The sequence below is a fragment of the Somniosus microcephalus genome, chromosome 25 (assembly GCF_052327205.1).
Source record: "Somniosus microcephalus isolate GS21.2 chromosome 25, FLI_Smic_1.0, whole genome shotgun sequence".
NCBI classification, from domain to species: domain Eukaryota; kingdom Metazoa; phylum Chordata; class Chondrichthyes; order Squaliformes; family Somniosidae; genus Somniosus; species Somniosus microcephalus.
The window spans coordinates 32,667,670-32,694,312 of record NC_141011.1 but is presented as its reverse complement, the minus strand read 5'-3'; the positions used below and the strand labels follow the sequence as shown (position 1 = coordinate 32,694,312).

The window sequence follows — 26,643 nt, the reverse complement described above, 5'->3', positions numbered from 1 at the left end:
GAGCCTAACTACTCGCTGTGCAGCAAAATAAAAGTCTCCTTATCTCGCCTCTCGTTCTTCTGACAATGACCTTAAATCTGTGTCCTCTGGTTACCGATCCTCCTTCCAGGGGAGATAGTTTCTCCCTATTTTTTTGCCAATGTTTGGGCATCTTGATAAGGGAGAAAAATTGTGTGATTATCAACTACTAACTGAATGTATTGTGCAAATGCAAGGCTACTGGCATGATTATTTAAATTGGTAGCATCTTAAAGACATTTGATGATAAGTTGAAATTATAATTTTATCGTGTATGACTGCATCTGCAATTTGAGTGCAATTTTCGGCCTCCTGCTTTCAAAAGGACATTGATTCTATTGGAATGGGCTCAGAGCAATGGCAGGGCAATTCTGAGACGTAACACTTGTTCTCCTTGTAGAAGGATGTCGTACACATTTTTTAAATGTTTCTAAAACGAGGGTAATGTGGATTGGATTAAGTTAACTGTAGAATTCGAGTACATGACCACAACATTGGAAAGCCTTAACCAAGACTAATGATTGGGGGAAAAGTGTTCCCGCTAGCATTACCTCCCATCAGGAGCAATACATGGCATCTTAAACTCTTTACGAAGGACCTGGATTAATTTGTATTTGAGAATAGCTTCAAAGTTGGAAAGCTAAGTGTAGATAATCAGACACAAGAACGTAGAGATTACTATTGGCAACATTAGCAGATGAAAAGTTAATGCATTTATATTTGATTCTTCCATGTGATATTTTAAGCTTTAACCCATTTAAAATAATGCCTCTGTTAAAATGGCAAACATGCTAATTGATATCCTGGACATTTGGCTGATTACCAAAAGTGATGGGAGGGGGTGATGTTTATGGGTTACTTGCTGTATAACTGGAGTTACGATTCATTTAGTAGACTGGATTGGCAAGTATTGTAGCTAGTATAGCTATTCTGAGAGTGGTAATTGTAGTGTGTTTGATTTCTATTGCTAGACGTCTGTCTACTTGTATTCAGCTTGCTACAGACACTTTTTTATAAATCCAAGAGCTCAACAGGAAAACCTAGTTCTAATTGACTACATCATAATTAAAGTGTTCACAGCTGCAGTAACAGGTGATACAATAAGATGAACTGAGCCTCTGGCAATGTACTTATTTATTGCAACATTTTCTCCAGCTGAGTGTCCACAAAACCAAAGCCATCCTCCTTCTCCTACAAACGCCAACACACCTCTCGTTTTGGCTCAGGCCATGTCCCCAACTGCCACCCCGGGCAAAGTTGGAGGGGCCAAACCTTGGTATACCGCTCCTAAACTTCCTTCCCCCAAATCTGACCAGTTACTAATTGCTTTTTCCACTTCCATAACATTGCTTCACTCTGTCGTTGCCTTTTCTCCTCCACTGTTGTAACCTTAATCCTTTATCATCTCGAGAGTTGACTCATGCAGGTCACAGAGGTCCATGTCACTTATAAAGTTCTGTTCTTTGTGTCCTTGTCAAGCTCCAGTAGCTCCCATGACCCAGCAAATTGATTTTAAGATCCTTGTCATTGGTGATATCCGACCAAATGTTTCCACATACAATTCACGACTCCATCACCAGTTTATTCCTCGTTCCGCGGTGTCTCCGCTTCACCATTGGTGGCCAATCTTTCAGTCACTGTGCCTCTGCTCTCTAGACCTTCTTACGTAAACAACACCTCCCTAATTTTCAAAAGCCTCCTAAAAACTTTTCTCTTTGGTGTTTTTGCGCTGCCTGCAGTGTCTTTGGGAGTGGACCATGTTCCAACATCTGGTAACATGCTGCAGTAATAAGATTCACATTTAGTTTATTGCTTTTACTTTAAATGTGTTCCCTGTGGGTTGAGGTAAAGAGACTTTGACATGGTTAATGCCATGACTGCATATCTTCCCTGTCAGATGTCAGTCTGTATTTGTTCAATAGAGGAAGTTAAGCAGTTGGGCAATTGTAAATAGACTTGCTTGGATCTGTTTTGATTGGTGCTCAGAATCTATACATGTTCCTTTACAGCCGGGTGGATTTACAATGGATGGCGTCAACAACAACACCACCATGGTAATGACAGGGCTGCGGATCCAGGTTGGGACACAGGCCATTGAGAGAGCACCATCTTATATTGAGATTTTTGGTCGTACGATGCAATTGAACTTGACGAGAGCTCGTTGGTTTGACTACCCATTCACACGTGAAGAGGCATTACAGGCCGATAAGAAACTAACCATTTTTGGTAAGTGAAAACTAACCAATAGAAATGCATGCAATCCAAGCTTATAAAACATGTCATACCGTAGGATTGCAATATCATAGCTTCCCCTCTGCACTGACCAATCGTGTTGTCGTCCAGCCTGGCCATGGTTGTGGGTTTCTGTATTACCACCCTATAACTGGTATCTGTTTGGTCAGCTCTCTTGCCCCAGTTTTCTGATCTCAATCTAGGAGTGACATTAAGTACACAAGAAATGGTAGACATTTTTTGCTTTTTGGGAGTAAGTACATTGCTGTGCACCCAGTCTAGAGCACTGATGTAAGATTTAAGAGCAAGTCACCTTTATTTCTTCTGTGTTAGTGTACATATATTATTCTAATGATCTTGATGTTATGTTCTCCCTTTTTCTTTCCCTGGTCCTTGCAGTTGGTGCATCAGTTGATCCTGCCGGGGTTACAATGGTTGATTCAATAAAAATCTATGGCAAGACAAAGGAGCAGTTTGGTTGGCCGGATGAACCTCCAGAGGATTTCCCATCAGCCTCTGTAAACAATGTCTCTGCTCCAAGTGTCAACCAGAGTAACACCACCGGAGAGGTGGACTCGGCCACTCCATCCTCCACCAGCGGCTCTGTCCTCGAGAGGTAAGCATGAGCTGGAACTGCTTGAAGTTATGTGAACTGCTTACTAACATCCTGCTCCTTATTTGGTGTGGAACAAATGAAGAATGGTGTGCATAAAATTGACAGCATTGTAAATTGGATTCCATGGGATAATAAATTTCATAATTCATTTTGCTGTCTCAAGTTTTTGACTCAATGGAGAAAAATTGGCATGGATGACAATACAATGCAATTGTTTACATTAGGAATGATTTTTGTTCATCTTGCAACATTTGTTCTGTCACCAAAGTCTGTGTGTATTAGAGTTTCTTTTTGCTGAACCATGTGTGGCTGTTGTGTGAAAGCTTGCCATTACAGCATGATCTCAGACTGTCCTGAGCTTGCAGTTCCTGTACTTTTGAGTGGATTGATATATTTCTAGTGTTCCTGAATATAGTTGAATTGGGAAGAATTCAGACGCACAGAGAAAAAAATGTCATCCTGCACCTTTCACTATGTCTCCCCCTGTCCTGTTTACAACTAGGGCATGTCTGTCCTAATCTCTGCCGTACCTACGTAACCTGAATTCCCTCTGTCCATTTGCGAGTATATTTTGGCTGCTGCTCCGGGCTGGAGCCCATTACTTGTACAGGTAGACTATCCTTTATCCGAAAACCTTGGGACCAGCTGAGTTTCGGTTTTCGGAATTTTTCGGATTTCAGAAGGTATTGGGAAATTTGTCAGGGTCGGCGGGGGGGTGGGGGTCGGGGGGAAGAAAAGAATATCGGACGGGCCGCGGTTCGGGTCGGGGGTCGGGTCAGGGGGGAGAAAAGAATATCGGACGGGTCGGGTGGGGGGGGGGGGGGGGGAGAAAAGAATATCGGACGGGCCGCTGCAGCTATCGGATGGGCCGCTGTATTGTCGGGTTCACTCTCCCGGTACCACCTCCACACTGCCCGGCTCGGCCTGCAATCTCCTACCCAGGAGGGAACTCTGTGACCCTCTGCCCTGCTCAGCATAAATCGTGCGCCACTCTGGTCTTGTCGTGCGCACGACTTACGCTGAACGAAAAAACTTTTGGTTTTTAGAGGTTTTCGGTTTTTGGAAGTTCGGATAAAGGATAGTCTACCTGTATTGCACTGTTTTCTTCTTTTTCTTTCTCTTGACCCCTCTCAGACCCTTCTGGCCTGTCTCCTCCCCTTCCTGTCATCCAGTCATGCTACCTTTCATTTGCTCCTCCAATCAGTATCTTAATCCATCACTATTCCTCTGCCTTCCGACTCTTTTGCCACTGTTCCAGGCTTGAATCCCCCTTCAATAAACCTTCAGCTACTCTCTCTGCCTCTCTTGCCATCGTATTGAAGGGCCCATCGCTGCCTCCATACGAGCAGCAACCCCAGCTGCCTCATCCTCTTAACTCGCCAACCTTCCCACCTAGTATGTTAGTTGGGGGCTAACTTCAACCTTCTCCCTGTTCTGCTCACCTTAGTACAGTCCAATGGGACTGTGGTGGATAACAGATTAACAATTACCACCCCTTTCTGCATTTCCATCCAGAGTGTCTGTTCTCTTGCAAACAATGCCCTTATTGGATGATTGCATTGATATTCTGCTTTGATTGAAACTTGGCTCACTGGTGACACCAACTTGTCCTTTACCAAAGCCTCCCCTGGCTGGCTATACTTTCCACCAGCTCCCCACCGAAACAGCTGTGGTGGCAGTGTGGCCCTTATCACCAAGTTACACCATGGTCTATTCTCCTAGGGAATCTGTTCACTTGTTCACCCCGCTTAACCTCTTCTTTAAAAAAAACACAATTCTTGTGTGCCGCGCTCCCCCCCCACCCCCCTGAAGCCCCACCCTGAATTTCTCCGCAAGCTATCCTCACTTTTTCCCTTCCTCAGCCTCTGCACTGAGCGACTCCTAATCCTCTGATTTAAGTCTCCTTTGCCCTCTGTGCTCTTACTGCCCTATACCACTGCTTCCATATAAACTCTCCTACCCATATTCACAGCCACCCCTCAGCCTTTCAATCACCTATGGCCTCTCCCATGGTCTAAATCACTTACAAGGCCATCTCCGACCATGTCCTTGCATCCCTCACCACCTTGCCCCCTTCCAATCTCCACTTCCTTCTGTATCCGCCTCTGAGGGAAAAAAAACCTCTTTCCCCCGCCCCCCCCCCCCCAAGTCAAAACTGAACTTTCAAACTCCCAGCTGCCTAGCCTTTGGCCTTCCATTTGCCACCATATTTCTGCAGCTGTCAATTTGCTCAGCCACTTCCTCAGCTCCACCTTTGATGCCCTTGTCCCCAGAAAAATCTTCACTCTCTGATCATGGTTCATTCCCCTGGTACATCCCCATCTGGGCTCCCTCACGTCCAGGTGGCAAACTTGAGCACATCAGGCGCCCAACAGCTTTAGCCATCTATCGCCAGACCTGGCTGGACCACATCAAGCATTATCAGGCCTCAATCACTCTCTGCCAAAACTGCCCACAATTCCTGGATCATCCTGGAAAGCAAAGATAACCCCGGCTTCCTTTCTGCACTACCAACCATCTCCTCAAGTCTTTCTTGCCTATTCCTTTCACCTCCATCTCCAACAAGTGCTGCTTCCTGAAATAAAAACAGAAAATATTGGAAATACTCAACATGTCAGACAGCATCTATGGAGAGAGAAAGAGAGTTAACATTTCAGGTCGATGACCTTTAGTCGCCATCAACCACCACCCTCCTCCGCCTGGCTGAACATGTTGTTGCCTAAGTGTTGCTTCCTCCCTAGCCCTGAACCAACCTCTTTCACTAATTTCTCTCCTATCTCCCCTCATGCCCTCTCCAAGCTCATCTTGTCCATGAGACCCATTTCTTGCTCCCTCGACTCCATTCGCAGTAAACTGATGATCACCCAGCTTCCCATCCTGGCCCCCATGTTAGCTGCCATAGTGGTTCCTTTTCCCCAAGTCCTGTCCCCTTCAAAACCACCATCATCACCCCCCCCCCCCCCTCAAGACACCTACCCTCAACCCCTCTGTCCTTGCAAACTATTGTCCCATCTCCAACCTTCCTTTTGTCTCCTTAAATGTGTTATTGCCTCCCAAATCCAGGCCCACCTTTCACACAACTCCGTATTTGAATCTCTTGACTCAGCTTTCCACAGCACCAAAACAGCCCGAACCAAAATCACAAGTGACATCCTCTGTGACTGTGACCATGGTGTATTTTCTCTCCTTGACCGGTCTGCAGCCAACATTGTTGACAAAACCAGCCTCCTCCAACGCCTCCCCTCCGTTGTCCAGCTCAGCGACACTGCCCTGGTTTGGCTCCACTCTTGCCTATCCAATTGTAGCCAACGTATCTCCAACAATGGCTTCTCTTCCTACCCTTGCACTGTTACCTCCAGTGTCCCCCCAAGGATTTATCCTTGGCCCCTCTTTTTTTCGTCTACATGCTGCCCCTCAGTGATATCATCTGACCACTTGTATGCTAACAGCAGCCACCTCTACATCTCTCGACCTCTCCACTGCCTCTGTGTTGTCAGATCGCTTGTCCGACATCAAGACTTGGATCAACTACAATTTCCTTAGCTAAACGCTGGGAAACCCAAAGCCATATCTGTGGCCTACCACAGATTCCATACCCTCTCCATTAATTCCATCCCCCTACCCGTCCACTGTCTCAGGTTGAACTGGACTGTTTGCAACCTTGGCATCCTATTCGATCCTGAGCTGAGCTTCTGATCCCCATATCCTCTCCATCGCAGTGACCACCTCAGCAACATTGCCTCCCTCCACCCCTAGCTCAACCCATGTCCCTCTTAAGCCCTCATCCATGTCTTTGAACTATTCCAATGTGCTCTTGGCCGGCCTCTCTCTCTCTCTACCCTCTGTCAACTTCATCTCATCCCAAACTCTGCTGCCTGTATTGTGCTCTGCACCAAGTCCCACTCAGCCATCACCCTTGTCCTCGCTGACCTACATTGGCTTCCGGTACAATGCCTCAAACTTAAAATTCCCATCCTCAAGTTTAAATCCCTGCACGTCTTTTACCTTCCCGCTATAATCTACTGCAAACTTTCCCCCACCCCAAAACCCCCATTCCTTTGACTCTGGCCTCTTGTGTATCCCCCCTTCCCCTGCCCACTTTGTCTAACCTTGGCAGCTGGGCCTTCAGGTACCTAGGCCCAATGCTCCCTCCCTAAACCCTTCCACCTCTTCCCCTTTTAAGACCCTCCTTAAAAACCACCCCTTTTTTCACCCCTCTTAATATGTCCTCCTTTGATTTAGTGGCCATGTTTGATAGATGATGCCTCTGTGAAGCTTTGTGGGCGTCTTTTGGCGTTTAAGGCATTTCTAGAAATACACGTTGTTGTTGACATGAACCAAAGAAAGAGATTGGGTAAATCTAAGAATATGGGGCTCTCACTTAAAACCCTAACTAGGAAGGGCACAAAATGGTGGATTTTTAAAAAACATTTGAACTATAGCTCTTGCTCAAAGTGTTGAGGTCAGTTCATTGCCATCTCCAGATGTTTAAAGAAAACTTGACCAACTTAATATTCTAAAAGAATTAAAAAATGTTAGTCCCAGATTAGCAAGTTTTGAATTACAATGAGCTTGTTAGCACCTTGAGAGCAGATGCAGTCGGGGTTCAGGGAACTGACCGTCAGTGAGATCTTTAAATATAGAGACTGCAATGGGGAAAGGGGGAAGCGAGTGTAATCTGACATGTAAGCATGTCAAGGACTTAAATGAGTAGATATGTTTCCTGAGTGTTTTGAGCCTGTGTAGTGTTATTTTGTACCGAGTTGCAATAGGTTTTGGTTGTTTGCAGCTGGTTGTGCTAGGGCAGGCTGGATTGCGACAGTTGTGAATATTGCAGGGTTTTTCCAAAATGAAACAAACTGGTTATGCACCAGCCCCACCCGCTCAAAATGGAAACCCCACCGTGCTTTTTAAATCCCTAGTACGCTTCTCCATTTGAAACTGAAATCTCCACTGAGGTTTCTCCATGCACTTGCACATCTTGAAAATTGTAGAAGTGTTTGTGTGCTTAATGAGTCCATTTCCACAATTACAGGTAGTGCAGTGAATAGTATCATGTAGGTGTAAAAGCTGAGAACTGCAAATAATCCATCTCCACCGACATCCCATCTTTCTGTGGGGGACCCTGTGCTGTGTGCTGATGGCCAAGTGTTTCACAGCAATCGCATTGCATGACACTACCACATCCTCTGTGTGCAGTTTCTGCATGCCTGGCTGCTCATCTTCTCTCTCACTTTTTTTCTAAAGTGGTAAAAGGATTGTGTTTACTTTATTTAAAGTTCTCATGTGGTTTTCTTTTCTGTTGTTCCCTGAAAGTTGTGAGACTGAGCCCCTGAGCTCCTTAGACCGGTTAGTATCCCTCCTTTCTCTTTATGCTGTTCTCTTTTACATTTGTGTCTTTGTGTTCGTGACATCTCACTGTATAAAACAGCAGTAACCACACACATTTTTGACATTTGATCCTGAAGTGCTCTTCAAAATAACACTGATTTAAACATGTGTCCTGGATTCAGTGAAATCGTCTCCAGTCATGTCACATGTCTTATACGGATTGACCTCGAGTGCTCCATCAATGTGGGTGTGAATAACTGCATCTTGCTGGCTGGTTAGATCCTGTGGCACTATCACTTGGTTTAGTTTTTAGAGCTGTTGGTGTTTTTGTTCTTCTATCTCAGCAAGAGGTTATATTGACAAGTACCTTTTAGAGTAAATTGAGTGTTGGAGCTTCATACTTAACATGAAGTCTTGCTGTTTTTCATGTTCATGACTTAGACAAGAGTTTGGAGTAAAATCTCCATAATTTAGCAGATGATAACAAAATAGAAGGAAGGGCATAGAATGAGAAACAACACAACCAGATTCAGAAGAATTTACCCATTATAGTTAACTAGGCTCGTACATGGGAGATGAAGTTCAATGTGGATAAGAGTAAAATAGGAGAGCCAGGCACCAAAAGAGGAAATATGTTCTAAATGGAAGAGTGGGGCAGTGTGCTGCTGCAATTATAGTGGCTATATATGAAACTCAGCCTTGTCCTTAGCTGCAGTACAAAAGTCAAAGAAGGTTCAGGGTTGCAGTAATGGAGGGATATTGTACTGTTGATGTATACGGCATTGGTCAGACTCCATGTGGAGTACACTGGTCACCTGACCATCGGAGCGCTTTTATTGCCCTTTGAGAGGTCATGGAGATGAACAGTAAAGCTGATGTCCAGTTGATCTTGAAGTTTTCAAGATTGTGAATGGAGCTGACACATTTGGTAGAGAGTCAGTACACTGGCAACTTGTTCACTATCGTGAAGGGTTCAAATACCATTTGAAGCCGATAGCATAAATGGGTTCAGCGACTAGAGAGAAAGAATTGAGTGATGTGGTGACAAGGCAAACAGCTGGAGTTGATCTTTCAAACAGACATGGGCTTGTAATGATTTCTGGATTTGACTTTCTGTGTCTGCCCCAATATTGTCTGCTGGATATCAGGTTTATAAAGTTCTGCCTGTAATCCTTCAGCACTGTCTCCATTCACCCAGAATCTGTTTGCCCCCCTCCTCTGTTACTGTTGCAGTTTTGATTCTGTGTTGGAAGTTATTATCTAAAGCTTTTAATCATCGCTTGCTGCTTAAATTGTGTTATGTTGTTATAATAATGATATTCACTTTAACTTTTCTAAACACACTATCTGAACTGTATCAAATTGTGCTATTAATGTTCTAAGTATATAGTTGTGATTTAAAAAAAAATCATTCTTGGGGTGTGGGCTTCACTGGCAAGGCTGCATTTATTGTCCCTGATGTGGGACTTGAACTCTCAACCAAAACATAAAACTCAAATGGCTTTTTTCCTGTTAAGGAATTGTGCACAGGCTGGAACCCATCGTTAAGGAAGTAGTATCGAGGCACTTAGAAAATCACAACATGATTAGGCAGAGTCAACATGGTTTTATGAAAGGGAAATCGTGTTTGACACATTTATTAGAGTTTTTTGAGGATGTAACTAGCAGGGTGGATAAAGGGGAACCAGTGGATGTAGTATATTTGGATTTCCAAAAGGCATTCGATAAGGTGCCACATAAAAGATTATTACAAAAGATTAGGGCTCATGTGGTTGGGGGTGATACAGTAGCATGGATAGAGGATTGGTTAATGGACAGAAGAGAAACTGATCTTTTTCAGGTTGGCAGGCTGTAACTAGTGGGGTGCCGCAAGGATCAGTGTTGGGGCCTCAGCTATTTACAATCTATATTAATGACCTAGATGAAGGGACCGAGTGTAATGTATCCAAGTTTGCTGACTATACAAAGCTAGGTGGGACAGTAAGCTGTGAGGAGAACACAGAGTCTGCAAAGGGATATAGATAGACTAAGTGAGTGGGCAGTAAGGTGGCAGATGGAGTATAATGTGGGGAAATGTGAGGTTATTCACTTTGGTAGGAAGAATAGAAAAACAGAATATTTTTTAAATGGTGAGAAACTTTCAAATGTTGGTGTTCAGAGAGTTGGGTGTCCTCGTGCAAGAAACACAGAAAGCTAGCATGCAGGTACAGCAAGCAATAAGGAAGGCAAATGGAGGAAAATGTTGTTAGTTTGGTTATCAGTTGTTAGTATTCAGCTTGTTGGAGGCATTCTTCAGTCTTCTGCTGGAAGGAGAGCTATGTGAGAGGAACCAAACAATGGAGTAATCCTAAAGATACTGCTTGTTGCTTTAGATTGTATCAAAGCCCATTTATGTACTGTTTATTAAGCAGCTCTCCTCCCTCTCCCAATAATGAGTTCAGCAGTGGGAATGTAATGCTTCCCTTTCTCTTTAGGCTGGTGGTGAGCTCCATGGAAGTGCTGGAAAGTTGCTTTGCTATTGGATCCTCAACTGAAAAGGTAAACTACTTGCCTTGGTGACTCAGGGGGAGAAAGGGGTCTGTGCTATTTCCTTGATCAATAAGTTGTTGGGCAGGGGCTCTTTGTTTAATAGAAATTCCTTTTGGTTTTCATTTCCCACTTGTTCTATCTGAGGATAGCTGGAGAACTGGTTACTGGATCAGGAGAATTGATGTAAAATCTAAAATATACAAATTTACCTTTTGGAGAAGGGGAGTGAGAGTGTTTACAGTAACTGTGTCTGTTCTCACAGGAAAAGAATAAACAGACAGCGTTGGAACTGGCCACTACGTTGTTGTCGATGCCAACTCCACCCAGTGTTCAACAGCAAACCAAGGGGCTGCTGGCAAGTCTGCACAACAGTCGTGGCAGTTATCACAATCACAAGGTGACGTGTACCTCGTGAATTGCTTTTCACACACACTTGTATGAAACCAGTCTGTCTATTAAGCACTGGCTGCATCTACGGGGCTATGCATTTATTATGGGTCCGGGAGTGGGGGCTATTGCTGCATCAGCTCCACTGACTGAAGAACACGATGCCAATCATTGGATGGGCTGTAGATAAGGTGTTCTGAGCAGTGTCAGGCAGCACTGGGCTGATCTAAAGCTGCCCTGCTTTCAAACTGGTGGTGATGGCATCAGCGAAGCTCTGATGCCAAAATCTGTTTCGGCTTGTCCGCTTCATTCCTCAACTCAGGAGGAGAATATATGGCACCATGTTTACGAGAACATGCTGCAACAACAGATACTTTGTATTGCAAGTGCTGTGTTGAATAGCAGAAAAAGGGTGTGTGAAAGTAGGGCATGCATTCATCTGGCTTGTAATGTTTGAATAGCATAATTACAATATCATCAGCAAGATGTGTTCAAACATTTCTCTTCCTTGTCTGATCAGGATCAGGCTTTGCTGAATAATGCTGTGCAGATTCTGAATACTTGGAACAAGGATGGTCGTGACCTTGACCCGGAAGTGTTCCAACGGCTAATAATCACAGCGCGTTCCATCGCGATGATGCGACCCAATAACCTTGTGCACTTCACGGAGTTGAAAGCACCACAATCTGATAAAGGTGAGCCTGCATATGTGGGTGAGGTGAGCAAATGCAGAAAATACTGGAAATATCCAGCAGATCCACCAGTATCAAGAAAGAGAAAGGACGGGTTCATGTTCTGAATCTAGACACTTCATCAGGATTGGAAACTGGAAGAGAAATGAGCCTCTTCAGCTTGAACAAGATGGGTAGGGTGGAGGGGGAAAGAGAAAAGCAGAAATCAAGAATCCGAGTACTGACTCCTGCCACAGAGAGGGGTTAATTGGTTAATTGTCCAGCTAAAAGGTTTTTGAAAAGCTGGAGAGAGGTGAAAACTGGCGGATCGTACGCAAACATCATTCTAGTGAGACAATGAAAAGATAATAAAAGAGCAAAATGGCAGGAAGATAGCTAAGTGAGTGGAACGGTGTGGGAAAGGAGCACATGGGCATACACACATCCACACGCATGCACACATACACCCACATGCATGCACATGCGAACACTGGAAAAATAAAATAAAAACTGCATATGCAGGAAATCTGAAATAAAAACCGAGAAATTGTCAACACACAGCAGGCCCATTAGCAACTGAGAAAAGATAGCCAACACCTCAGTTGCAGATCCCCACCAGAACTATGTTATATAGAAACAGGAGCAGGCCATTCAGCCCCACGAGCCTGTTACACCATTCTGTTAGATCATGCCTGATCAATACATCAACTCCATTTACCCGCCTCTGATCGATATCCCTTGATGTCCTTAACCTAATAAAAATCTGTTTAACTCGGTGAGTTCCAGATTTCCACTACTGCTTGCGTCGGGGGAAAAAATTTGCTTTCTGATTTCACTCCTGAATGGCCTCGCTCTAGTTTTAAGATCATGTCCCCTTGTTATGGATTCCCCCATCGGGAGAAATAGTTTCTTTGTATCTACCCTTTGAATCCCTTTATCATTTTAATCACCTCAATTAGGTCACCGCTCACCTGCCTAAACTCAAGGGAATACAAACCAAGTTTTTGCAACCTTTCGTCATAATTTAACCCTTTAAGCCCTGGTATCATTCTAGTGAATCTGTGCTGTACCCCTTCCAAGGCCAATATATATTTGTGGAAGTTAGGAGCCCAAAACGGAATGCGGGGTTCTGACCAGGGCTCTGTACATCTGAAGCATCGATGCCTCCTGAGATAAAGACCAACATTGCATCAGCCTTTTAAATTTCTTTTTGTACTGTGCACTAGCTCTTATGAAGAGATTAGAAGAAATACACACATGCCTGCTTGGTACAGAAGGAACAATGCTGTAGGAAGAGACAGAGGGAACAGGTGTTCTGTCTGTTATTGTTGCGTGGGGAAGGGATGGGACTGGCAGCTGGACCTTGGGTTGGTGGAAGAATGGCCAAGGGTTTCCTTGAGGGAATGGTCCCTCTGGAAAGCAGGAGAGGGGAGATAAAGATGTGTTTTGTGTGGGATCATGTTATAGGCAGTGGAAATGGTGAGCTAGTACTCACCCATCTTATCAAACGCCAGCAGGTTTCACTGGTCTCCCTTGTTCCAGTTTTGACCAATTACAATAGGATTGTGGTGCTGACACTGCACACACGAGTTGATTTTTGAACTGTTCTGATTCCTAATGTGCAATATGGCCAGGATATTTAAGGGGAACTCCAGGCACTGAGCAGTATATTTTTAATACTCACCGGACCTGATTGTTTCACCTCCGGTTAAACCACAATCAAAGTGAATGTTTTCCACTTATCCAGCAGCACCCATTAACTGCTCTGGGTGGACAGTAGTGCTGGCTGTTGGTAGTAATGAGTTTTTAATCTTTACAGTGGTGTAATAGCTGCTACCAGGTAGGTGAATAATGATCTGCCAGGTCTGAAGTCTTACTGTGTAGATAAAATAAAAACAAATTTGGCAAGTCGCTCATCCGACAGAAGTGTTCTGTATACTAACTAAAGGTTATCTGGCGTGTGGAGTCCAACCCACTGCACTTAGACCACCATCAGCATGCAGACAAGACTTGATGGAGCATCCTGTTGAAGTGCTGGGCAGTTAATCTGAATGCCTGCAGTGTTAATACTAGTTCAGATCAAGACAAATGACACGCTTCGATGTGACCATATTCAACCAATGGCTGAATACACTTCAATTTAAATGACCAGGTAGTGCAGTAGTTATGTTACTGGACAAGTAATCCAGAGGCCTGGACTAATAATCTGGAGGCATGAGTTCAAATTCCACCATGGCAGTTTGTGAATTTGAATTCAGTTTAAAAAAAAAAAAAAAAAAAATTAAATAAATGTGAAATAAAAAGCTAGTATCAGTAATGGCGATCATGAAGCTGTTGGATTATCGTAAAAACCCAACTGGTTCACTAATATCCTGCAGAGAAGGAAACGTGCCGTTCTTACAGCAATATGGGTGGCACTTAACTGCCCTCTGAAATGGCCTAGCAAGCCACTCCGTTGTATCAAACCGCTACAAAGAAGTGTAAGAAGAACATAAACTCCCTGCCTAACAGCACTGTTAGGAGTACCTTCACCATAAGGACTTTAGCGGTTCAAGAATGCGGCTCACCACCACCTTCTCAAGGGTAATTGCTGGCCTTGCCAGCGACGCCCACATCCCTTAAATGAACAAAGAAAAAATTGGGGATGAGGCAGATACAATGAAATAGCAGATTTTAAAAATGTCTTATTCTGCATTAAAGCCAATTACTGACTTGATCCTTTCTCTAGAAGGAACAGATGAAGGAGATCAAGTCCACAGGAATGCAGAAATTGAGGGCTGCAGTTTTATCATGCAGTTAGTCACTCATTTCTGGAGACTCCACGCTTCCAAACCTAAGAATGCATTCCTGGCTCCAGCCTGCCTACCCGGTAAGACAAACAATCACACAATGACTGCATGTTTCAACCCCTTTATTTAGTGAGTCAAAAAAGTAATGCACAGCTTGCCATAGACAAAATATAATGAAGTAGACTTCTAGCCACCGGTCACTCGTAAGTTTAAAACTGGAGCTAGAATTCCCACTGAACCTTTGGTGCTTTTGTGAAAGAAACATTCTCATTTCACAATGTCTAATATTTATAATACTAAATATGATTGCCACTGAGTTGTAATATGCTAGTGACATCTTTGAAGATATCTTGAATACTTTCTCAAAATAAAATACTGAGATCAGCCTGTTTATAAAGTGGGAGAGCTTTGTATCAGTGACATAAAAAAGTAACTTTTCATTTCCCCATGTCAGTAAACACCTGTATCTGTACAATGCTGATTCACCTGCTTTATGCACTGAAATACTTGTCAAGTACTGGGAGATTTGGTCGATAGTAAAAATGTTGTCGAAGCATAGTTGAGTCTTCGTTCTCCTCTTCAGGTCTGACTCACATTGAGGCAACAGTTAATGCACTGATTGATATTATCCATGGATATTGTACCTGTGAGCTAGACTACATCAACGCTGCTGCAAAGGTTTATATGCAGATGCTTCTGTGTCCTGTAAGTACCCCTATTTAACAGAAGGTAATGCTTGTTTTTTTGATTATGGTCAGTCGATTTTGCAGCAACATTTTGTGAGCAATGAGCACCTTTTTGGTACTGGGTTAAAGAATAAGAGTAAGTGTGAATATATTCAGCAGTATTGTACAGTTGTTAAATGGTGGTATTTGTTTGATCATGTTGGTGCTGTTAATCTGTGTGATGGGGCAGTATCCATGTCTTTGCCTGGCACGAGCCAGTGTTCTGTATCTCAATCAGTCTGAATTGTTTTCCACAGGACCAATCGGTGAGTTTTGCCTGTAAACAGGCGCTGATTCGTGTATTGAGACCACGGAGCAAGCGCAGGCACGTCACGCTGCCCTCCCCTCCTCGCAGCAACACCCCGATGGGTAAGGAACAAGTGATCTGACCAGTGTCTAGCAAATTGAGTGATGCTATGTAGTAATGTGTCTTATAATGTCTAGTTACCAGGACTGTTAATGTTCACAAAAACACTTGAAATATTCACATTTAAAAGCCTTAAAATAGTGAGTTAAGAAGCAAGTGTGGCCACCTTCCTGTTGTATTGTTTAAAGGACCAAAAAATAGATCCTTTGTGATAATCAGAAATGTATCTTTCATCTCACCTTGCCTGTCTGAATAAAAGTATTGGAAAACTATTTCTGCACAATTTGTTGCTACATAAAGCTCTTGAATCTATCACTGCAAGGGCTGAGTTGGAATTCCAACGCACGTCAGTGTGTATACACTGCACCAGGACACCAGCACACGTCTGTTTATATGCTGCACTAGGACACCAGCAACAGTCAGTATGGGACGTAATAAAACTCACTCCACACTTGGCTCGAGTATAAAGCAAGGCTTTAACTAACTTGTTTCAAAACATGGAGGTCCAGTTGTACTTCAATAGTTCCTGTCTTACAGAATGTCCCTGGGCAAGCTGGGCCCACGCCTGAGTATTTATACTCCTTGGACGGCGCCACCAGCTGGCCGTCCAGTGTTATTTCATGAGTAGTTTCTTTACGATGATGAGATTTATAACAGTCTGTATATGCTGCACCAGGACACCAGCGCACGTCAGTGTGTATACGCGACACTAGAACGCCAGCATGTGTAAGTGTGTATACACTGCACCAGGGCACTGCCCACACTGGGCTGTGATGTTTTCCTGTCCATGTGACTTTGCATTGAGGTGTAAGACATCATGTATAAAATTCTTAAGAGGGCTTGACCGGGTAGATGTGGAGAGGCTGTTTCCCCTGGCTGGTGAGTCTAGAACTAGTGGTCACAGTCTCAGGATAAGAGGTTGGCCATTTAAGACTGAGATGAGGGGAAATTTCTTCACTCAGACGGTTGTGAACCTTTGGAATTCTGTACCCCAGAGGGCTGTGGAGGCTCAGTCGTTGAGTATATTCAAGACTGAGTTCGATAGATTTTTGGGCACTAAGGGAATCAAGGGATACGGGGATAGGGCGGGAAAGTGGAGTTGATATAGAAGGTCAGCCATGATCTTATTGAATGGCAGAGCAGGCTCGAGGGGCCGTATGGCCTACTCCTCCTATTTCTTATGTTCTCTGGACTGGAGCCCATACTAGAAGAACAGGATCTTCAGAGCCAATGACCACAGTACATTGGTTTGCAGGGAGAATCATTTTAGTGTAAGCATCTGTCTCCATTTGTTCTGCAGGTGATAAAGATGACGACGATGATGATGATGCTGATGATAAAATGCAACCATCGGGAATGGCAGGCAGTGAAAATATCCGTCAAGAAAGTCAGGAACAAAGTGAAGTGGATCACGGAGACTTTGAGATGGTGGTAAGCATCTTAAAAAGATCAATGGTGTCTTGTCCACTGTCGAAAGGACGAGAAGAAAAGAATAGAACTCATCATAGTTAGCACATAGAGAAATTGCCGTGCTCCAATCTCCCTTTGCAGCTCTAGATACAGCCAAGAATTGCAGTAATCTGTAGCTTTCCACAAAGGATGTAATTGACGTGAAAGTGGAACTGAAGTTGACCGCAGCATTGTGGCACAGCACAGTGGCACTCTATGCAAGTAGTTTGTTGCCCATGGTTCCCTAGGTTTAAAGTGCCAGATAGTAATGCAACAACAACTTGCATTTATGCAGCAACTTTAATGTAGTAAAACATCTCCAGGAGCATTATCAAACAAAATTTGACACCGAGCCACATAAGGAGGATATTAGGACAGGTGACCGAAAGCTTGGTCAAAGAGGTATGTTTTAAGGAGCGTCTTAAAGAAGGAGAGAGCGGTTTAGGGAGAGAATTCTAGAGCTTGGGGCCTAGGCAGCTGTTTAAGGTTTTAATACGTTAAAGATGCTATGTTGTTGTGGATTTTCTCCAAAATGAGACGATAGAAGTAAAATTGTAGGAAGAACTGATGGAAAAAAAGAGCTCAGAGCTCTTTACATTTTACACAAGTAATATTGTCACTATAACATGTCTTGCTTCAGTTCCACGGTAGTGAAAGTGGACATAATGAGCCAAGTGGCCGTACTGTGAAAAACATTTTAAAAATATTTTTCACCAGTAATAATTTTGATAAAGTTTGCATCTTATAAATCTCCCACTGCTTTTCCAATCTGCTTATGACCAGGATTGTTCCTTTTTCCCTTCTTTCCCAGTCGGAATCAATGGTTTTGGAGTCGGCTGAAAATGTCACTAATGGAAACCCTTCCCCGCTAGAGGCACTGCTGGCGGGAGCGGAGGGCTTCCCACCAATGCTGGACATCCCTCCAGACGCAGATGATGAGACGATGGTGGAACTGGCGATTGCACTTAGCCTGCAGCAAGATCAACAAGGTACAGCGCAGTTGCTCTGATCCATCTGCAGAGTCTGGGGCATTATGGATTGGGGGACTCGGGATCTGCTCAGTCGTTTTGGCTGACTTGCAAAGGACTGAACAGAATGAAGAAAGCTTCTTAAACCCAATTCCAGCAAAATAAAAACTTTTTAAAAAAAGCTACAAATGCTAGAAATCCAAAAACAAAAAGCAAAATGAGAAAAGTCCCTTTGGCCCATCCACCTTCTTCAGAACCTGGAATCAAACTGGAAGTACGCAGCAAGAAAGAGAACAGATAGGTTAATGTTTCAGGTGGTGATCCTTTGTCGGAGCTAGGCAGCCTGGATTCAGCATAGGTCACATTGGGTTGTTACTTTGACTCACGCTTGTTTAATCTCTGCTTTGGCCAGACTGATGATAAGAGAGCTTGTAGACCGAATGAATTTGAAGCCTGTGAAATCGTACACTGCACTGACTGGGTGCTGCCACTCTGGATTTGATGGATGCTGTTGCAACTATTTTTGTAATTAAACGCTTTATTGATTCTTGAAAGAAATATTCCGGTTACTGTAAACCAGGCAATGTGGCTCTGCTTGTGTAAACATAGACTCAGCATCTTGCTTATGATGTCATGCTGATTGAGTGCAGGTTTCCTGAATTAGATTTTTCAGTCCTCATTCTGTTCTGTGTATGAAAGTATATTCTCCCTGGGATCTGCAGTGTGAATATGTTTCTGATACTGAGTTTTGCCCTTAACAGGTAGCAGCAGCAGTGCACTGGGCCTACAGAGCCTGGGACTGTCTGGGCAAGCACCCAGCTCCTCGTCATTGGATGCAGGCACGCTGTCTGATACCACAGCCTCTGGTAACTATATTGGCTAAATCTGGTACAGATCTATAGGGGAAAAAAGAGTTTGCATGAGCTTCTGATCTGGGCCTTCATGACATCAGTCGTTGTTGGACAGTATGATTCAGGGTGGGGTTTTAAGCCTGGCTCGGTGGTATAGCGGAGACATGGTCACAAATTGTTTTGAAATAAAATGAAGCAGATTAAAAGTAATGGAGCAGTTTTTATAAATAACAACTGTAGTTCATTATAATTAAAGATAGCGTTAACAGATTTCAAAACTTAAAAATGTCCTGATCAGCGTTCCCTCTAATTTTTTTTTCATGCTTTTTAACTGACTGCATGGCCCATTCAAATTTTCGCGCAGGCGCGGTTTCTTCCATGTAAAAGCTAGTGAGCAGCCTGTGAGGGACCTCCAGACTGCCGCGTGACCACGTAGCTTAGCGAGAACATTGGTCCTGATACAATTAAAAATTCCCAGCTCAGAGACGTTTGATGTTAGTTCAGGTAGTTGAGCACTTGACTCCCAATAAAAAGATCAAAAGGCAAGCCTTCACTTTCTGTGCTTGTGTCAGACTGCACTCTCTCCGTATGGGTCTCCGGTGGAGTCCTGTCAATTTCCAACCCTGCAGGTCAAGAGAATGATTCCCATTTGAATTGCCCCAATTGAATCAAATCTCACGTTGTATGAATCGCAGACAGAGATTGATAGGTTGTGGTGAACTCTAGCCCAGATGATCCCACTTCCTGGCTGAAGGGTGATATGTGGCTGTGAATGACTTACAGATGGATATGGAACGTAAAATGGAAGTGCTAGGCACGGATGGGTTAAGTTTCTGATTGGCTGGTTTCGTTCTGACTTTACATCTTATGCAGCTACTTCATATTCAAGGCTGAGATAGATAGATTTTTGGACTCTAGGGGAATCAAGGGGTATGGAGATCGGGCGGGAAAGTGGAGTTGAGGTCGATGATCAGCCATGATCTTATTGAATGGCGGAGCAGGCTCGAGGGGCCATATGGCCTACTCCTGCTCCTATTTCTTATGTTCTTGTAAGAGGGATTAAATAAATAACATGGAGTAAAATTGGAGCCCAGCATTTAAAACGAGTACTATTGAATAGTTTACTCACAAATACACTCCTCTGTCAAATACTGGAAGAAGTGATTTGCAAGTTACAAAGTCATGTATATCCTTCAGAATGGAAGTGCTCTGAGCACATGGCTCTATATAGAAGCTACAACAGGGAAACAGGCCATTTGGCCCAAACAGTCCATGTCGGCGTTTACCCTCCGCATGAGCAAATATCCCCAATCACATTACTCACCCTGTTCCCATTTCCCTTCATCCACCTCTCCAGTCTAATCCTGAAAGTTGACAGTTTCTGCCTCAGCCACTAACCCTGGAATGAATTCCACAGCCTCACAACTGTGTGAAGAAGTTTCTCCTGGCTTCTGTTCTAAACTCTGAGATTTGATCTTCTACCTATGGTCCCTCGTATCTAGGCCCCCCTCACTACTGGAAACAGTCTGCTTCTATCTACCCTGTCCCATCCTTTCATAATTTTAAACACTTCTGTAATATTGATCTGTGTTCTAACAAAAAATACTCAATTAAGTCTTTCTTTGTATTCATAATTCCTTATACCAGGCAGCATCCTAGTGAATCGGCACTGTACCCTCTCTAAAGTCTCAATGTCCTTCCTATAGTGTGGAGCTCAATACTGCACACAGTACTCTAACTGAGATCTTATTAAGTTTTTATATAGGCTCAGCTTACCGTTTGGTGTTTGTATTCTATAAAACCTAGAATTTCATTAGCTTCTTTTAAGGCCTTATCTACCTGAGGTGTTGCCTTTAATGTGCTGTGAACCTGTTTCCCCAAATCCCTCTGCTCTTCCACAGCACCGAGCCTACTTCTGTTCCCCATATAATCACTGCTGTTACTTATAAAATTACAACCCCCAATAAACTAAATGAACCAGCTTTTAGAAACTGACCTCCATTTTAATGACTTCTTACATTTCTGCAAAACTGAGTTTAAATCCAGCGATGGATCACTCACTGATGTCCACTGTGTAAATGGCCTCTAATATAGGAAGCTGAATGGAAGTGAAGTACTTACAGGAAACTTTTTTTTATCCGGCATGGACGGGACCGACGTGGTGCTGGTTCATCAAAAATTCCGGATAACCGAAAGCTATAGTAAAAGATACGGAGCTAGCAACAGCTTCAGAACAATGGCCACAAGTTGCAAGCGTCTCTGTAGCTTAGCAACAGCTGCAGCCACACCCTTGCACAGCAACAAATGGAGGAAGGCAAGTAATAAAAGTTACCTGAACCTACTCCTGAATTTTGCCGGTTAACCGAGATTTCCGGTTATTTAGGTGCCGGTAAATCGAAAGTTTCCTGTAATATGTTGAATGAACAGTCTGTGTGACAACAGGAAGTGTCAGTTTCCCAGAAGAGTCGAACAATACCAGTAGTCGCCAAGCAAGCCCATCCTCAGTCCAAGTTTCTTTTGCCTTTTCAAGTAGGTGTTAAACAGACAGGGGGCTTCTGTTTAATGTGGCATTGCTCCACAAACTAGTGAAGTGTTTTTTTTCGGTCTGTGGGTCTCATGTGAGGAGGTTTTATGTAGTTTGACCAGGTGCTAGAACCATTCTGTGCTTATCATGTGTTGCTTCTCAGTTGTTGCAATATTGAAAAGCTGCTGAAGGCCGTGCCAAGCCCATGGCCTGCGGCTGTGTTTGTCTCAAATGTCTGTGCTTGTGCTCAGGGTTTGTAAATGTGGTGTTTTTACCTGTAACAGCCGTTGCTATGCTTTTAGCTCCAGCCTCTGATGATGAAGGGAGCACAGCGGCAACGGATGGATCAACGCTGCGAACATCACCAGCAGAGCACGGTGGCAGTGTGGGATCGGAGAGCGGTGGCAGTGCTGTTGACTCTGTTGCTGGAGAACACAGCGGTAAGAGATTGGCCTAAACGCACAGTGAGATGTTAGAGTTTAAAAATAAAAAGGGTGGAATATATAATCATCACTTTAAGAAGGCCAAGTTTAAAACTTTGGATTTTTGTAAAGGATCCCTGTGTGGCAGTACATATTTTTTTTTTGCAAACCAAGCATTAGCTACTTTTTAGCTTTTGTAGTTATAAGAATATTTTGAGGATTGGATATATTCTTCCACATTGAGTCTCCACTGCACAGGTGCTTTCCATCCTCTCCAGCCAATCTGGCCTCAGCCGCTTTACTGGAGCTCCTGATGTCCTGTTATTTCACGGATTGACCATCTTGTTAAAACCCCAGTTCACTCCACCCAACGTGATTTGGAATTGGGCCTTGAAAAGTAAATTAAACACGCTTGTGATTAACTCACAGTTTCTAGTACAGTAATATGTTATTGATTCAATGTTAGGTAAGTAATGAATTAAAATTTGATACAGTTTACACCATTTTTAATGGGAATTAATAAATTATGAAAGGATCAAGTGATTTACAGGACCCAAAATGTATAACTGTACAGTGGTTAATGCATGTGCACAGTAACCATAGTAACCCTGTAGTGGAGTATGTGTAAATATGCATGTATGCAAATATGTGGCATACATGTATGCATGTTTATGTTTGTGTATATATATGAATGTATGATATAGCTAGATGCAGTTTAACCATTTTTTAAATCTATATACAGTGTCTGGGCGCAGCAGTGCATATGGAGATACAACGGCCGAGGGACATCCAACAGGACCGGGCAGCGTCAGCTCCAGCACAGGAGCCATTAGTACCACCACGGGGCAGCAAGAAGGTGAAGGGTCAGAAGGAGAAGGTGAAACAGAAGGTGACCTACATACAAGTAACAGGTGAGAAAAAATGTTAATCTCAAGAAAGTTTTAGTGATTTTCAACTTCAGATCAAAGTGGAGTGAATCAGATTACGGCGAGTTAGATTTTCTCTGACCTTAACCAGCGGTTCATTGAAAAGTTGCGTAAAGGGCTGGTGGCTGAATAATCCCTCTACGCCTCCTCCTCACAGGCTCCACATGGTGCGTCTGATGCTGCTCGAGAGACTTTTACAGCATCTGCCACAGCTCCGTCACGTTGGAGGAGTTCGAGCCATCCCCTACATGCAGGTGAGAATAACCTGTTCCAGTGTGCTCTTTCTGGCTTATTTTACATTTGAGGGTGACATAAAATTTAGTTTTATGTTGGGTGGGGCAAGAAATTGACATATTGGGTCCATTGGATATAACAAATGTTGTGTTGTCATTTGGAGAAATTACGGTGACATTAGGAATCAGTAATGAGAAAATGCCACCAAGCCAATTAAAGGACATGGATGCACTAAAATAGCTGGAATTTGAACTTTTATATCCATGTCATTTTCCTTTTGTACTATAGAGCCCTTCATAATGTTAAACCCACTGAATCTTTTCTGTCCCATTGTGATCAGTGATTCTGTGATCTGTCTCCCTCATCTGTTTTCGTTTGGCCCTTTACCCCTTAGTATACCTAGCCTGTAGCACACCGTGCAGTATCTGCACATGGCTAAATAGTGCCCTGCTAAAACACTGCAAAAAGAAGCAACACTTAAGAGAACGAACTACTCTGATGGAGTAGGTCAGGACTTGATCCCCCAGAGAGTTTAGGAAGTTCAGGGAATGCTTGGTTGTTTTGATGGAGTATCCAGCACACTTGGACATCTTTGCTCCTTTTAGAAGTATCGAACCTTAGCCTACACTTCTACAGTGCAGAGTAAAATTGGAGAGTAACTATCGTGGAGGAAATTTGGCTTGCAAAGAATTGGGGACCAGATTTTGTGCTGTTGATCAATTTGGAAATGTGTGCACAAGCTTTCTGTGTTATTAATGTTTTCTGTGTGCATTTGCTTTTATCTAACAGGTAATCCTAATGCTGACTGCTGACCTGGATGGAGAAGATGAGAAAGATAAAGGAGCCTTGGACAACCTGCTGTCCCAGCTCATTGCAGAGCTGTGCATGGACAAGAAGGTACTTGCCTCTCAGCAGTCAATCATCAGGCATTTTGTACCATTTAAACGTGCATTTTCTTCTCTTGGTATTGTTTGACTAACAGAGTGACAGCTCCCAGGCTCATGCCACTGTTGTTCTTCTGGTGGCCACAAGGAGACATTTAAGAGTAATTTAGACACTTGACCTTCATTAATAATCCAGATTGCAAATCAGAGTTAGTGCAGACATGCATCGTAATGATTGATATCTTTGAATTTTTTTGATTTTTAAGCGTGTACAATGAATCCTAATATTACAAATGTGTGTTGTATGTTAGTAATGCTGAATGTAATAATCAACAAAACCACATAACCATCAAATATTCACTGAACAAAAATGCTGCTGTGGTCTGTAGAGGACTAATCACACTGATGCTGTTACACGCAGTGTGTAATTTACACACAGCAACCCGGGGGCAGGGGGTACCGAGGCAACACCCTTCTTCATACCAATGGTGGTTATGTATTGCAATCCCACCATGGCAAGTTGTGAAATTGAATTCAACAGATTTGGTCATTTGTGGACTGGCACCAGAAAAATAACCATGAAAACTGCCAGTTTGTCCTAAAACCCCTACTGATTCAGGGAATGGAGGCTGACACCCCCACCGGGTCTGGCCTACACGTGACCCGCGTCCCACACTACATGGTTGTCACTTGATGCCCTCTGAAGTGGCCCAGCAAACCAACCAGTTGTAAACAAGTGCTGCAACGTTCAGTAATAAGAAGCAAATGGGCACCACTGTGGGCGCTCCATCATCACACAGTGATTTAAGGAGCAGACCCAACACCACCACCTCGGGGCAACTAGGGGTGGGCAGTGAATGCAGCCTTGCCAGCATCACCCATGTCCCAAGAACAAATAAAATTATGATGCTCAGAATCTCTCTTCCTGAATTGATTGTTGATTGTTTTGGTCAGGATGTTTCTAAGAAGAATGATCGCAGCCCACTGAATGAAGTGCACCTGGTGATCATGAGGCTTCTCAGTGTTTTTATGTCCCGAACTAAATCAGGCTCAAAATCTGCCTCTGAAGTAAGTCGCTGCTATGCATTGTGTGAATTAATGTGTACAAACTGTCGCGCTATTTCTGTTACTGAAATAATTTGCAGCTGCTTTACTTATGGGGAGTCTTTAAAACTTCATGCACTGGATCTTCCTGAACAAAGGAGCACGTACTTTACTGGATGCTGAGAAAGTAATCATTATTCTCCTGCTTGCAGGCTTCCTCACTAATCTCCAATGCCACAGCCACCGCATTATTAAGTTCAGGAGCCATTGACTATTGCCTCCATGTTCTTAAATCACTGCTGGATTACTGGAAAACACAACAGGGTGAAGAGGAAGCTGTGGCAACAAGTCAGCTCCTGAAACCACACACTTCTTCATCGCCTCCAGACATGAGCCCATTCTTCCTGCGACAATATGTGAAGGTAAAACTTTGTAATTGAACAACAGGCCCTGCTGTCGAGTATCAGCCAACCACCAGTAAAAGGGCAAAAATTATGCTTCGAAGATAGTAAATAAAATGTTAGTTATGGATTCAGGGCATGTTTGGAGAGTAGGTGTATATGTGCGTGTATGGATTTTGAGGGGGGATGAAAGATATTTAATGCGTGTATATGGGAGGGAGAAATACACATTTTTGTACCAGGTTGGTTTATGTGGGGAATAGATGTGTGGGTAAGTTTTCCCGTGTTTGCTTCTACGGTACAAGTTTTTAGGATTTTTTAATTCTTCCGAAATACCTGCTGGTTTTTCAGGGTCATGCTGCAGATGTGTTCGAGGCATACTCACAGCTCTTGACTGAAATGGTGCTGAGATTACCATACCAAATAAAGAAGATCGCTGATGCAAATTCTCGGATTCCACCACCTATCTTTGACCATTCTTGGTTCTACTTCCTGTCTGAAGTGAGTGTCTGATTCAGAAATCCACAGCAACGTCAACTGGTAGCATGGTAGTGGGGTGCATGTGTGTGTGTGTAATTGCTGAGTTCCTTTAACAATGAAGGTTTGCTCTTGTTCTAGTATCTAATGATCCAGCAGACTCCTTTTGTGCGGCGTCAAGTTCGCAAACTCCTACTATTCATTTGCGGCTCGAAGGAGAAGTACCGTCAGCTGCGGGATCTGCACACACTTGACTCACACGTTCGAGGAATTAAAAAACTGCTGGAGGAGCAGGGAATCCATCTGCGTGGTGGTGTGGTCACAGCTTCCTCAGGATCTGCTCTGCAGTACGACACACTCATTAGCTTGGTGAGTTGAGGCTAACTGCAGGTGATCAGGATTCTGAAACTACTGGCCGGCAGCAGTCCACTAAATCCTCAAAATAAATCTCTCTTGTCTGAAAACTGTGTTAAAATGTTCATCTATATGGAGGTATATAAATGGAGCATTTTTCAGATTGTCCTCGTGTCCAAAATGGTGCTAATTGCAACTTCACAGTTTCATGTTGTACATTGTATCTTCATCCTTTAGTTAATTTCATATTTTTCAACAATGCTATTTTCCAATTTACTTTTTAACCAACAGTGCAACCTTGTCACTATTTGTTCCGTTCAATGTGGTTATCCATTAGTTTGCCCCCTTTGCCTTTTTCAGATGGAGCACTTAAAAGCCTGTGCAGAGATTGCCAGTCAACGGACAGTAAACTGGCAGAAATTCTGCCTCAAGGATGATTGTAAG

The 26,643-nt window shown here is 43.4% G+C and overlaps 1 protein-coding gene across 4 annotated transcripts in view; it reads left to right on the top strand.

Moving 5' to 3' along the window:
* Positions 1–26,643, top strand: part of ubr4 (ubiquitin protein ligase E3 component n-recognin 4) — a 195,760-nt gene that overhangs the window by 90,055 nt on the left and 79,062 nt on the right. For 2 of the 4 annotated variants that reach the window (XM_085967120.1, XM_085967123.1), the window contains 21 exons: positions 2,028–2,244; positions 2,650–2,866; positions 8,183–8,215; positions 10,672–10,735; positions 10,989–11,123; positions 11,634–11,808; positions 14,513–14,653; positions 15,157–15,278; positions 15,556–15,667; positions 16,966–17,096; positions 17,926–18,103; positions 18,844–18,948; positions 21,760–21,897; positions 22,622–22,790; positions 22,963–23,059; positions 23,829–23,936; positions 24,878–24,991; positions 25,180–25,389; positions 25,720–25,869; positions 25,987–26,214; positions 26,560–26,638. In XM_085967120.1, the coding sequence (XP_085823246.1) occupies positions 2,028–2,244; positions 2,650–2,866; positions 8,183–8,215; positions 10,672–10,735; positions 10,989–11,123; positions 11,634–11,808; positions 14,513–14,653; positions 15,157–15,278; positions 15,556–15,667; positions 16,966–17,096; positions 17,926–18,103; positions 18,844–18,948; positions 21,760–21,897; positions 22,622–22,790; positions 22,963–23,059; positions 23,829–23,936; positions 24,878–24,991; positions 25,180–25,389; positions 25,720–25,869; positions 25,987–26,214; positions 26,560–26,638 (2,923 nt within the window). The remainder of the gene's footprint in view (positions 1–2,027; positions 2,245–2,649; positions 2,867–8,182; positions 8,216–10,671; positions 10,736–10,988; positions 11,124–11,633; positions 11,809–14,512; positions 14,654–15,156; positions 15,279–15,555; positions 15,668–16,965; positions 17,097–17,925; positions 18,104–18,843; positions 18,949–21,759; positions 21,898–22,621; positions 22,791–22,962; positions 23,060–23,828; positions 23,937–24,877; positions 24,992–25,179; positions 25,390–25,719; positions 25,870–25,986; positions 26,215–26,559; positions 26,639–26,643) is intronic. The other 2 variants (XM_085967121.1, XM_085967122.1) reach the window with 2 other exon arrangements.